Source organism: Colias eurytheme, chromosome 6, assembly GCF_061535395.1.
Source record: "Colias eurytheme isolate Ceu_HAF_F1 chromosome 6, ilColEury1 Martin Lab GWU primary, whole genome shotgun sequence".
Taxonomy (NCBI): Eukaryota; Metazoa; Arthropoda; class Insecta; order Lepidoptera; family Pieridae; genus Colias; species Colias eurytheme.
The window spans coordinates 12,851,536-12,866,859 of NC_142985.1; the positions used below are offsets into that span (position 1 = coordinate 12,851,536).

At 33.2% G+C, this 15,324-nt stretch overlaps 2 protein-coding genes across 2 annotated transcripts in view; one reads left to right on the forward strand and one right to left on the reverse strand.

The window, feature by feature from the left end:
• LOC149908116 (uncharacterized) overlaps nucleotides 1-15,324 on the reverse strand; it is a 179,651-nt gene that overhangs the window by 91,124 nt on the left and 73,203 nt on the right. The window lies entirely within an intron of this gene.
• LOC149908123 (uncharacterized) lies at nucleotides 2,190-4,108 on the forward strand. The gene has a single exon (XM_090103471.1). The coding sequence runs from the start codon at nucleotides 2,974-2,976 to the stop codon at nucleotides 3,805-3,807; it is 834 nt and encodes a 277-aa protein (XP_089959597.1). The 5' UTR covers nucleotides 2,190-2,973; the 3' UTR covers nucleotides 3,808-4,108.

The following is a 15,324-nucleotide window of genomic DNA, read 5'->3' on the forward strand; positions in this document are numbered from 1 at the left end:
CTTTCGATTAAACGAAAACCGCTCTTCATTTGTTTCATCTATTTTGAAGCTACAACACTAAAGAGGGACAGATAAATTCAAGCGTTGAACTAAAAAGTATTTTTCGTAGCGTTTTCAAAAAACTTGGGCATTTGGAACAAAAAGCTAGAAAGTAATTGTGGGTAATAAAGAGTTAGTATTTCAAATTAACTGCAAGTTGATGTAATTTTCTGCTGAAGAAGACCAAAGTTAGCAGCAATTTGCCTGAGTTGAAGAACTTTTATTCGCCAAGTTTAGTCAAACTGTTTTGTGACCATAATGTTTTTAATTGATAAATTAGAGCTGGAAGCTTTCTGAATAAGTAGCAATGACATATTATTTATATTAAGTATAGCTTAGTTTTAATTTTACCTTCATATTGGGCAATAGTCACGGATCGATGTCCTAGTTTTTATCTCCATTAAGATAGAAAAGCCAGCTTAACACAAAACGAGGAGTGTTAACCCCTCGTTCTGCGTCGGGGGTTAAAATATGGTTCTAAATTGAAATACTTATTTTTTGAGCTAACCAATTATTTATTAGTGCATTGCTACATTTTGCAACATCACAACTTTTCGCGATTCTTGGCTACTGTGTCGCTGCAAAAACTACCTTAATACTTAGCGAACGTTTCACGAAAACTATAAAAGTTTATAGCCAACAGTATTAAAGGGAATATTGGAAGCCAGTTGGGAACTTGGTGCGGGTCGGTGGAATTTTTCACACTTTATATTATATTGTTTTTGGCATCGTTTGCTGTTTGAAGTGTGCTTTTACTGTTAATATAACTAGCTTGTATTTAACTAGCTTTTCGCCCGCGGCTTTGATTATGTAACTCATATTATGAAGCTAAAAGGATAACATTTGTTTTTCTTCTGCTTCCATTTGCTGAATCAAGTACATTGTTATTTTAAAGAAGAATTTTATTTAGTAAAAAAGTTTTGATATTTTGTAGTTTAGATAGATTAGGATTTTACTTGACAGCGTCTTCTAGTCATATTTTGACATGAGATCAGTAGGAATTCTCATTTTTGGAAATAAACATACACACATCGTGCAAATGCCTTGTAGTTCGAAGCCATCTCTACCAATCCACCTTTAGGTAAATTACAAAATCTATAATATTTACAAACATTTTTATAAAACCGATTCAGCATGATAAAGAAAGACTTCCTAAAACGTAAAGTATTCTGGCTTTCCTTCACGAAGGCATTATTTGTATGTGATATTGTTAGAATCTGTTCATGTTATCGCCCACAAGATTAGCAAGGGACACACCACACCCTTTAATATCCTCAAAGTGCGTTTTCCAATCCTTTTTTGCCTTCAAACACATGGAAAATATATAAAATGTGAATCTTTGTGTCAGAATAGACGCTTAGTCATTTATGTATTGAAAAATAAACCAGGGACAGGAGGAAGGTAATTTGTATAATACTTCCTGTTTTCTTTTGGATTTGGGGCAGAAATTTTCCTTAACATTTCATGTCCTAATGGTCGATTTAGTTTAAAAACAATTTATTTATTCATCCGTATTTAAAACATGCCATTACTGAATTATTTAGTATTTTGTAGCTTAGGTATAGGTGGTTTATTTCATTAAGATAAAACAAAATTATAATATTGCACAGTAATATATTTCTAAGTTTTTATTTACAAGCATTAATACTTTTATAATAATCTTGTCTTTATCACCATAAATTCAAATCGCACAAGAAGATTAAAACGATGATATTCAACATTTTATTTAACAATTCGAGCAAGAAATAAATCTATCCGAAATCCCTGAACGGGACCCGGGATCGCTGTATTTGTATCAAAAATTCGTACATCGTCACGTAGTGAATTTATAAAGCTATAATACATCTGTAAATGAAAGAAAGGTCCGAAGTTATTGGTTCTTAAATAACTATACACATTCGGCAACCCTTGAATAGTTTGTAAGGAAAAGTTGTACGGGAAACCAGTTCCATCCGGTTTGTTAGGGCTGTTAATATAACGGTCATTAAATGTTACAAGTTACAAATGTAGATTCATTATGGGGGACGATGACAGCTGTCATTCAAGTATCAGTGAGCTCCGCTAATTAATTAAATTAAAAATAGTTCTAGTTAAATAATGCGAGTGAAAAGTGCTTCAAAATATATCTATAGTGTAAATGTTATCTCGATAATTAGTCAAACAGTTCCTGTGATATATAAAAATTTTAAATCGTGCCTTGATACAAAGATTATTCAAAATACCAGTGAAGTTTCTATCGGCAAAATATACATAAACTATTGTGAATAAACATAGAATCAAAGTAATTAATCATTGCAGTGATAATAAGTGGCAAAAAAGTATTATTTTTGTTTTGTCAATATAAAAACCGTTAACAGTGTTCAAGTGTATCAACAGCTGTCAGAACAAAAGAAGATGACTCACTTATGTCATGAATCAACATCGTAAAGTATAAACTACACTAACAATTCGAAAATAACTAATAAGCACTGATAGCTCTGTACAGTCAGTTAGAAAAAACTACAAACAAGATTCCTGTAAAGGACATGCCTCCCGTATAAGATGAAATGATCAGAGAAATTAATTGTTTGGATATAAACCTAACTGAGAAGAGCCCAGCAAAGAATAGTGCACTTGTCGATGTGAGAACGTGTAATAAACCTGCCGCTAAGTCCTTGCTAAATATCTAGAGACTAAGTGTTTCCATAAACCGGATTTTTTAAGTGGTGTAAGAGTTCTTGAAGGAAGGTTCGGGAAGAAGGGCGCTACTGCGACACAGTAACAATATACTCCGTATTAAAACTACATTTAAAATCAAATTAAACGCCATCTACCAAAAAAGGTGCACACTATTTTCAACTTAAGATCTACAGAAAAATCAATTGTGCTATTGCCGTAGCAGTACAATCTACCGCACAGAGAGGGCGTAACGAGTACCAAAACAAACCAGACACAATGGAGGAGATTATGAAAGCACTGCAAAACATCCAAAAAGAACTGAACGACCAAAAAATAGAAATTCAGAAAAACGGAGAAAGGGTAACAGAACAAGTTACACAAAACATAACAAATAAATTGGAAGAAAAATTCGCCATATGGGAAGAAAAACACCAAACTTTAAAAGAAAAAGTAGAAAATCAAGAAAGGAGACTTCAATTCATGGAAAAACAAGCAAGGGCAAGAAACATTATATTCTTTGGCATAGTGGAGGGCGAGTCATCGTATAAAAACCTTGAAAATAATATAATTAAATTCATCAACGAATATCTATCTTTAAAACTAGAATACAGAGATATCCAGGAGGTAAAAAGATTAGGAAAAATAGGTGATAAACCGCGTCCCATACTTGTAACTTTTACTACCCTGGGCCTAAAGATCAACATTCTCAAGCAAAAAAATCTATTAAAAGACACCCAATACTACTTGAAAGAAGACTATCCTAAATATATTTTAGAAAAAAGAAAGGAACTACAAAAGGAAGCAAACAAAGAGCGCGAGAAAGGCAATAGAGTCACGATAAAATACGATAAATTAGTTGTTTTAAAATCAAACAACAAAAGAGCATTACCAACCTCACCTGAGCCTCAAAACTATCAACCGCAACAAACACGTATTTCACAAACCACCAAAAAGAATAAAACAAAAAATCCAAACTCTCCAATACGCAGATCAAACAGTGTGTCGGAAGGCTTCGTAAGACCAGGCTTACTAAACTACTTAGTTAACAAAAACGACAAGAATACTTTGCAGCACCAAAACAACGAAAATGTGAATAAAAACAACCAATAGCAATTACCGCCCCCCTCCCAAACAAATGTACCACTCAAACATAATCAACAAAGAAACAAAAACCATCTTCCAACACGGCTGGTCACCGAGGAAGATAACGACCAAAACCCTCCAACGATCTTAGCAAGTAACAATAACAAAACACAAAAAGAGACAACCGTGATTCCTGAAACACTACAAAAGCTATACATATTAACATACAATGTAAGAACACTGTCGACTTACAGTCACCTGATTGAACTTAAGGAAGCACTAAACAATGTTAAATTTGATATAATTGGATTGGCTGAAATTCGACGTACCGGGACAAAAATCGAAGAATATGAAGACTTCATTCTCTGCTACACAGGGCTTACGCAAGGGCTCTACGGAGTGGGCTTTCTAATTAACAAACGCCACAAAGAAAGTATAGAAAGTTTTACAAGTATCAGTGAAAGAGTCGCTCTATTAAACTTAAATCTACATGGTAGCAAATTATCACTTATACAAGCGTACGCGCCCACAGAATCAGCAAAAGAAGAAGAGATTGAAAACTTTTACGCTGACATATACAAAGCACTCGACTTGTCTTACCAAGTTTACATAATCATGGGAGATTTTAACGCTAAAATTGGCCAACCAAAACCAGCAGAATATCTGATAATGAAACAACATGGATATGGTATTAGAAACCAAAGAGGACAAACACTGATTGACTTCGCTCTCGAAAACAAAATCTCGATCTTAAATACCTTTTTTAAAAAGAAACCAAATCGCAGGTGGACTTGGCGTTCGCCAAATACTAAACACAAAAATGAGATCGATTTTATTTTATCTAACAAACCAAGCATGATAAAAAATATCGAAGTTCTAAATCTCAGCTACTCCTCAGACCATAGACCAATTAGAGCGACATTTACGTGGACAAAACAAACAAAGAGTAGAAGCAGCTACACATCTTACCCAAACTCTAAGTTGACAACCGAAGAAGAAATCAAGAAATATAGAGAATGCGTCGCCTACCACCTACCAGATTTATTATGCATTGACGAAAACACTCCAATTCAAACACACTACGACAAAATAGTTAGCATCATAACCCAGAGTCTTCAAAAAGCTAGACAAAACACAAACATAAAGAATAACATCCTATCAGAAAGTACTAGAACACTTATAGCAAGAAGACGAATACTACAACAAAACAAAAATAAAACAAGAACTATTAAAAATGAAATTGCTGCGTTATACAAACTTATAAGCAAACGAATAAAACAAGACTACGCAAGCTACAGATCAAATACTATAGAAAAACATCTTAAACTAACAGGCAGCACAAAAAGAGCTTTCAAACAGTTAAAAACCAACAAAACTTGGGTGGAAGGTTTAAAAAAATGGGAACAAATATCAAATAAGCGTAGGGACGTTCTACATATAGCAACAAGCTTTTACGAAACCCTCTACAGCAACCAGAACCAGACGACCGCTTATCAAAACATAGAATGCAACACTAACATAAAGTGCCTGACAACAACTGATAACATAGTAAAACCATTAGATAACAAGGAGGTAGCTGATACGATAAACAAGCTAAAAGTTGAAAAAAGCCCCGGTCCAGACCATATCACAAATGAGGCCATAAAAACAGCGTGTTCCTTATTGACTACACCACTAACACAATTGTTTAACCGCATACTGAAATCAGCCAATATACCTACACAATGGTCTGAATCAAATATAATATTGATTTATAAAAAAGGAGCACCATATGACATCGCCAACTACAGACCAATAAGCTTACTGCCGTGCTTATACAAGATCTTTTCGTCTATTATAAATCGAAGAATAAGTGTCATTTTAGAACCCGAACAACCAATAGAACAAGCAGGCTTTAGGAAAAGCTTCTCTACCATTGACCACATTTATACTATAGACCTACTGATTGAAAAGTACCAAGAGAAACAAAGAAATCTACATATTGCCTTCATAGACTACAAAAAAGCTTTCGATACCGTAGCACATTCAAGTATCTGGAACGCTCTAGAAGAACAGGGGGTCAATTTTGAGTACATACAGATAATTAAAAGCATTTACAATAACAGTTCAGGAAGAGTAAAACTGGAAAAAATCGGCCCAAGATTTCCCATACAAAGAGGAGTAAGACAGGGCGATCCGATGTCCCCGACACTGTTCATCGCTATCTTGGAGTATATAATAAGGAAGCTTGACTGGGGAAACTGCGGCCTATATATTGGTGGAAAGTACTTGTGCCATCTCCGTTTCGCGGACGATATAGTTCTTCTCTCTGAATCAAGTACCCAACTACAGTACATGCTACAAACACTAAATAAATACAGCAAACAAATCGGCTTAGAGATGAATCTAACTAAAACGATGTTAATGACAAACAGTAGAGTAAAACCCAAAATTTCAGTTGACAACAAAACATTAAATTATACAGATACATATATTTACTTGGGTAAACAAATCAGCTTTGACAAAACAAACAACGACCGAGAGGTAGAAAGACGGATACAACTCGCCTGGAATAAATATTGGAGCCTGAAAGAAATATTCAAAAGCAATATGGCGATACAAATTAAATCTAAGGTCATGACGTCTTGCCTCCTACCATGTTTAACGTACGCCTGTCAAACCTGGAAATTTACAAACAGTATAAGACAGAAAATATCTACATGTCAACGAGGCATGGAGCGCAGTATGCTCAACATAAGAAAGATACAAAAAATAAGACATACTAAAATCAGACAAACAACAAAAGCTACTGACGCACTAAACCAGTCTCTAAAACTCAAATGGAAGTGGGCGGGACATGTAGCGCGACTTCAGGACCAGAGATGGACAAGGAGAGTAACGTCATGGACCGGCCCTCTGGGCAAGCGCTGCAGAGGAAGGCCGCTTACGAGATGGCAGGACGAGATTGTCAGGACGGCTGGCCACGACTGGATACATAAAGCCCTGAATAGGGAAAAATGGAAAACGTTGGAGGAGGCCTTCACCCGAGGAGGGGTTCTGGAAAACGAACCAAAATACTGAACAAAACACTAAAAACTACAAATATATTTAAATTAATATAAACAAGGCAAATATAGGTTAAGTTTAGTAAAAACAAAAAACAAATGTTATTTAAGTTTCTTTTTTCTGGAAATATAAGGCTTTTTTATTTTTTATTTTTATTTTTTATTTATTTATTTTTACAAATGTAGGAATTTGGTTTTGATCATTTTTGAAGCGGTATAAGTATTTTATTATGCTCTATTGCGTCTAACACCTCAATTTATCAATGGACATGACTAAATTTTGATTAAGAATACCTATTTAGAATTTTAAACGTGTATTGAAGAAAGAAGAAAGGATTAAAAAAATGTGCGTGTAATCGCAAATGAAAAGTATTTTTAGTGAGCTTGCATATTTTCAATAATTTAAACTTTGTCTCTTATTAAAGAACAACCAATCTATTTAAAATGCATAACAAATAAAGTCTGCGTAAATTAGTTCTAAAACTATCAAAATACTATCACATCCGGTTCAACAATTCCGCCCATCCCCACACAAACACAAGAACTTTAAACGCACTATCATTCCCGTACAATTTGTATCCGTCGTAATTACATCACAATACGAGTCAATAAATATAAACAGTAATGTGGCCCTCGACTGTTCCGTGGTTTTCCGCAAACATTTGCTCCAAAACTTCTGCCTCTGTTGCAAACTTTGTTAAATACTCATTTGTTGCGGGAACAACAAATATTTGTTTTACATTAATCGCTGGTCCCTAGATACGGTCAATGGACTGGTTAAAACAATTGATACATCAAAAGAAAGAATAATAATTATTGTATCTATACCACATACATAATATAATAAAAGCTTTACTTTAAGGTACTAATATTATAAAGCTGAAGAGTTTGTATGTTTGTATCAACGCGCTAATTTCAAGAAGAACTGGCCGATTTGAAAAATTCTTTCGGTGTAAGATAACCTATTTACCGAGAAAGGTTATAGGCTACATATCATCACGCTAAGACCCACAGGAGCGGAGCAATGCGGGTGAAACCGCGCAGTACAGCTAGTTGCTTAAAAAGCTCTCCTTACATAAACCTTTCACTCATACAGATTGTAAAATACTATTGACGAATAAAAATGAAGATTTATTAAGCTACAATGTAAATCGTTCATATTCCTTTCCGACTTCAAAAACGGAAAAGTAAAAAATAAAAAAGATTTGATATGATTAATTACCTACTACATATTATTTAGATGTGCTATTTATTAAATAGGTTTAAAGTCGGTGCCAAGCAATCTAAATCGTTCATATTGTTCAAACGTTCTCTGATTGACTAGCAAAATTCCATTAAGCAATACAGGAATACCAAGGAACACCTGATATTTGCACGAAGCGTCCAAATTGTCGAATCTCCAAGCTATTGTCACGTCATGTCCATTGTGGTCATTTCTGTTTGCGTTGAAACGTCGCAACAGCATCGAAAATCAATTTAGACACTGTTATCTTTGCACCGGAAAATCACCTTTATTGACGTTTAATGTGTTACATCTACAACAACATAACCTACTAAGAAATGGATGTAGTCTAGGTGACCTTCAAACCATCAAATAAAATAGAGTGATTTAATCTCAAATCTTAGAACTAATTTTTCTTTACGTGCATCGCGCCCGTGCAAAAGCTTCCCGAATGAAATGATAAAATATACTAAAATGACATATTATTGGCTATCAAGGACATTATAATATGCAAAAAGTGAATCGCCCCCTATTCTTCTCAACACTTCTGTTTCCACTCAATTTTTGACGTAGAGCCTTCGGTATTTAATTATTCTCTGCTTATTTTAATTACGCTGTTTTTAAGGCTCTATTTTAATAAATTTAAAGAGCAAAAATATGTAATGCATGCATGCATGATAGATTCCCTGAAATAGTAAATAATTGATCGATGAAAACCATTGTGCTCTTTTAACAAAATGTGTTACCTGAATATTATCGTTTCCTCTTATACTTGAATTTATGGTTCCTGGATTTGCATACAAAGTATGTTCGAGCTGTTATTTTTCATCATCACTCTTTATAAGCTTGTAATTGACGGATGTATTACGGTACGTTCACTTTGTTTCAATATATTTTATGTTTTATTATCTAGGTAAAATTACTTTTTGAAGTGAAAACTTCTTTAGCGGCGTTGGGTATAAAATCTTAAACTCGCGTCAGGACACGTGATCGTAAAAGCGTAAGACGGATGGATATCAAACATGCTCAACGAGTTTTCACTTCTGCCGGCATAGCACTCCCGGAGTGCAACCCGTCTTTTTTATAATTTTGTACTTACTTATCTTTGTTTTTTACATTTATTTATTCGCATTGAATAGTGAACTTTCCGTAAACCTACTATAGAAATTAATTTGAATCAACGAGTTCTTTTATAAATTAAGAAAAATAAAATCTTATCGAAATATGATTAATTATAACGATAGCGTATAGTATATCAGACTACCGTTTTAAAAGCTTCTCAAATCTCTTTAAAAGACAGAAGTTCAAAATTTAATTCAAATCTGTCTTTCTTCTTCTTCTTCGATAAGTCAGTCAGTCAGCCAGTCATTCATTAACAAATTAATATTAGCCAAGTTCACCGTATTTTGGTCATCATCATTACCGTTGCTAAGTAACTGATTGTCATGTCTGTCAATAGTACCACAACGCAAACTTGTGGTCACGTGTGTATAGGCATTTGAAACCTAATCTAGGCAATAGGTACCACGACATTAACTATGTCTAATCACTTTAATAATAATGTATAGGTGTATGTGTATTTCCCGTAATTGTAAACGATTGGATCGATTTTAATGAGTTTTAGCGTGGAAATAGGCTTTATCAAAGTCAAGTTAAAATGTAGAAAACAGAGGGGAAAATATTTTTTGTATGATATACGACTGATGCGTGTTTTCATCAACTCTATAAATAAAAGTTTGTTTTATAACTTAGAACAATTTAAAGTTACCAATTAAAATAATAATATGAAAAATTCACAAAAATTTGGAAAGACACACACACACACACATACATTTCCTTTAAACAATTTGCATCAAAGCAAACAGTAAAAGTCAAAACTCAAATCCGTTTCGAATGCAACGCAAATATGAAAAGAGAAACATACAAAAGAGCTTAAAGTTTCCAAATAAAACCGATTTAAAGCATGTGCTACAATATATGTTTTGCCGACATATTTACGGAGCGCTTACCCCATAATAATGTTAACTTTGAATCTTTATGAACATCTTTGGAGATATCTGAACGCGCATTAAGGTATAAGTGAACAGTAATTCCCTTTGAATAGGACGATTTATGTAATGGCCCGAATTTAACCTTTTCGGAAGTTGGTGGATAGAGTTTTCTCTAGTTTGGCAGTAGTAAGAATAATAGTGTAAACATTGAGTTAAGAGATGAGGACAGTTTGTATCAGGTGTACATACTCGTCTATTATTTTGAAAACTTACATTTTAATAAATATCCCTGGAAACCAAATTCAATAACAACTGTCTAGCTAAATTACAATAAACCGTTTGTTACAAAGCGTGTCAAATTATTCTGTCCCTAGATAGATAACTATTTTTTTGACCCAGACGGATTACCTATAATAAAAATTAGCTTTTGAAAACTGTTAAAATAGTATATTACTTATAGAGTACTTAACAAGACTGATCACAAAAATATGACTACAGACAGAATAATTCAATTTATATAAAGATCAACCAGTGCTAACAGTTAAGAACATTAAAAAAAGACCACAACAAATTATTCCTACATGATACAAAGCTCAAGTATTTTATTATTCAAGCAGCAAGGTACAAAAAGGCTACATTATTAATGTTTCCCAGGATTGATGTATGATCCGTTTGTAGAATACTCAATTTGACCTGAAATGCTACAAAATATCCAGTGAATCTAAAACAAACTTGATAAACGACGCAAGCGTGTTTATATCGCTGTTGATTTGACGAGATTTCCAATGCTATATGCGACAAATAAATAGTGGAATGGATAGCAGATTTTGAGTAAAATGGGGTGTGTTTTATTAGTAAAGCACCAAAATGAATGTGCCTTGAAAACATTGGAATAATGTAGTTTTCTCTGGGTGAAAGAATTTCCAGAACTGGTTTAGTAGTTTTGGAGCTTTTTCATAAAAATAAACATGAAATGGTTAAAAAAAAACAGTTGTTAAGAAAAGATGCAATCGAAAAGCCCTTTCTGAGCTTTGCAGACAAACATAAAAAATACAAATTATGGCGATTATACTGCAATCGAATTATCTTGAGGTAAGAATATAATATTATTTACTTTTTTAATATTCGTAGTTCTAAACATAATATTCCATAAAGTAAAATTACATAGTATAAAACCAAAGGAATTTCGCTTTAAGCATATTTTATGACGATGTCGCCAAAAATATAAGTCGTAATAAATTATTACATTTGGCAATACTTTCTTGGTATTTACATATTTCTGTCAGATAATACAATCTCGTCTACTGAATGTCACGACTGTTTAGCGTTCGATTCCAAAATGTGTCGCGCAGAAAAATCGTATAAAAGTTTCATTTTTAGTTTATAGCATTGACAGTATTCACAGTATACATATACAATTGAAAGCTCAGCGTATTTAAATTATTAATATGCTATGATATCCGCCCCTCCTTCAAATTTATTTTAATAAAAAAGTTTTACTTATACTAATATTATAAAGCTGAAGAGTTTGTTGTTTGAACGTGCTAATCTCAGGAACTACTGGTCCGATTTTAAAAATTATTTCGGGGTTAGTTAATATGTCCATTTATCGAGGAAATCTATAGGCTACATATTAAAGACGAACGTGAGCGAAGCACTGCGGGTAAAACCACGGGGCACAGCTAGTTATTTATTTATTTATTAACCACACTCGCTGTAAAGTATTTTATGATTGAGAAAAAATAACAACTAGCATTTTCAAGCAAAAATTCACAGCCTTAAATTTCCAAGAGAAAATTATATTTTCAGGATATTCGGAATACATAATATTATGTACGTAACATTGTACATATAATAAAACTAAGTCCTTTTCTGCGTTTATCTGTCATATATTGTGTTCGCGTTAAACTAAAAAACTACTGCGACGATTTTCATTTTGTACTACCAATACATAGAGCTATTTGAGGAAGATTGTATAATTTGTTAAGTTTAAAACAACGCGAAGCGGAAAGCTTGTGAAATAATAAGTATACTGTAACTAGTTCCTTTGTCTTTAACTATTTAGTAGTTTGATGTCTGTAACTGAAGGTATTCTATGTGTATCAATCGAACTTTGTTGGTCTTTACAAACGATGTGTATATTATGGTGCTTTTACATCAAATCTTATGGTGCTTTTACATCAAACGAACATAGAATTAGGGCTAGAGCATTCTTTCGTGATCTTTTAATGTAAACGAAAACTCGTATTCAGCGTTCTTCAATCTTAGAACATTGCATAGAATCTTTTCGAATAAAGTAAGATCAACGAAAGAATGCTCCTATCCTTTTTAACACTGAAACAATTTGACATATTGGGGTTAGAATGAGCATTCGCTCGTTTGTTTTAAATACCCCGTTACAAGACATTCCCATGCGCTGTTATAACTTATATTCACGATCAAATGCATTCAAAATTGGTCTTTAACAAACATTCACAATGACAAAAATTTTAACACACTATAGATTCCTATAACTAGATAACATATTTTGCACAATACATATCACAAGATTCAACTCAAGCATTCAAAACTGCACCCTATCCCATAGGTATAAAGTTCAATTATTCTCTACTGAAATGCCCAAAATGTAGCTAATAAAATATTTATTCCAGAATAGTCGATGATGTGTTAATAAGTCTTGAGACTCCGATCTATTGAACGAAGCGGTTCTTGCGGTCGCCTTTGATCTAAATATAATTTGTTTGCAAATTTCAAAGCTCCGTGATGTTACGAAATTTTTTGGGCCTAAAGGTTTTTTTATGAAAGTTTATTAAGATGTCAAGTTTGAATTTGACCTTTCGAAATAAGTTTAAAATGTTAAAAAAATTATACCTACCTATTTCAATCTGAGTATGGTCATCGCTCTATCTCCATAGGTCTAAAACTTATTCTTTAACGAACAATTTCCTGAAGTATCTACATAATTTGATGATGAGAATGTACTATGGCGTGACTATGACAAATATGATTAAGTGTATACACAAGTATTAACAACATTTTCATATATTTTATAGTACCTAGTATGTATAATATACAATGAGTAAAACCGGTAACACTGAATATTTTCTTGTAAGTCAGCAGTTGCAGTTGCTGTTCTCAACGTCCACGTCATTAAAAGTCGCTTAAAGTCTCTATTTTCTCACAAGAATTTAGTATTTAACTTTGCATAAAAATGTTTTGAAATAGTAGATATAGGAAACCTCAATGTATAATGTACAATATAAAATATGTACTTATACAATATATACCTAACAAGAGCTTCGATCGTGTTGACTCGACTAAAAAAGTTTATGTTATGTAGAAAACATGTAGCTTTTGATAATTATATTGTTTTAATTCGAAAGTACAAAAATACTTTTCTTTACTACTTATAATATTAGTGTAGCTTTTATAAAAATAAGTTTTTACTCATAGCTCCATTAACCAGAGATTCTATTGATCCAACAATGAACAAACATACAAACACTTTAAGAATATTTTTTTCCCTTTTTTGTGTTACATTTTTCGTCGCATGTATTTTTAATACAAGGGAAATAAGTAACCTGTATTTTATCAATTTTATCAAGGATAAATAATTGTAACACCTTACATATTTATCGTAGCAATGATAATCTCTTGATTATTTGCTATTACATAACCGAGCTATGATTAGCGTTTAGATACTATTATGTATTCTGTGCTATGAAGGCTTTCCTTGTATGTACATACCGATGAAAATGAAAACGTCTCCCCTTTTGTTTAAATTAAAATAAGTTTCGTCTAATCTATCACTAACCAAAAAGCATCAAAATCAGTGGAGACGTTTTCACATGAACACGGGGCATACATACGGATTAACGAACGTTAGCAATACGGTATTTATATTGAATTTCAGTAGGTAAACATATTAAACGCGAGGATAATCGGAATGAATTCCGACAAATATTTAGTCTCGAAGCGAAATGTTGCTTCTGGGAGAATTTTGTCCTTTAACTATTACGTATAAATATCTACACCGATATAAATTGAATTGAAGATATTATCCTCGAAGCTTCTAAGGTTCATTGTTTTTGTGAAACGTAGTTTACACGAGTATTCCTTCGCAGTATTAATTATTATCGATATTCAATATTTTGATTCATATATTAATACCTTCCTTAAATAATCTAAGTCCTTAAAGATATTTATCTTAATACTAGCTTTCCACCCGCAGCTTCGCCCGCGCAGTCAAAGAAAAACCCGCATAGTTACCGTTCCCGTGGGATTTCCGGGATAAAACCTATCCTATTTCCCGGGATAAAAATTAGCCTATGTCCTTTCTCTATACCAAATTTCATGCAAATTGGTTCAGTAGTTAAGGCGTGATTGAGTAACAGACAGACAGACAGAGTTACTTTCGCATTTATAATATTAGTATGGATCTACTTATATTATAAATGTGGAAGTTTGTGAAGTTAACTAGATTGTTTTTTTTTTGCGAGGAATAGGCAAGTGCATGACTACGATCTCGTCTGCTGGTAAGCGAATGAGCTGATGTGGCCTAAGATAGAGCGCGCTTCCCTAGAAGGAACCTGTTCACTCTTGTCTTGAAGACCCCAGGTTGTACTCGTCAGATAATGATTGTTAATCTTTCAAGAAAAATCTGAGTTTACAGAGATAGATTTGTTTATAAGGCGACCGCCCGTGTCATGCAAATATTATAAGAGCAAAAATAGGTAGGCGTTTGAGGCTGTTAAGTTTTTGGCAGAGCAACACTAAATAATTTATATAATGGCTTTATTTGTGGATCTTATAGCGAAAACTATAAGGAAAACCGTATAATGCTCATCCAAATCTTGCAATACATTACGCGCTTGACCGTTTCACGTATATTACGCTCTGTCACTCAAACAAACAACATGTAATATTTAATATGCGCTCAAGCATAGCAATATTCCCTGTGCGTAAAATATTCAGTACAGATAACGCAGTCAACTCGAAAAGGGTCCTTTGAGGCAAGTCAGCTGAGAATTCTGATATATACAATGTACCATATTAGAACACGCCCGGGGATGTATGAAAATATTTGGGCACTTTTATAATTGGCAGGATTATCTTAATCTCCTTGTGTTTAGTTGTAACTAAAATATGTTGGCTCCAGCTCCTTGTTGTTTATTTTGAAATATTTAACATTTCAAATATCTAAGCAGAAGTTTAACTAAAAATTCATTGAAACCCTTTGAGTCTTTCTTGAGGTCGGAGTTTACTTACTTTTAAATAATATATGTAT

Coding starts and splice junctions, on each gene's coding strand:
- LOC149908123 (XM_090103471.1), top strand. CDS start 2,974: ATGGAGGAGATTATGAAAGCACTGCAAAACATCCAAAAAGAACTGAAC.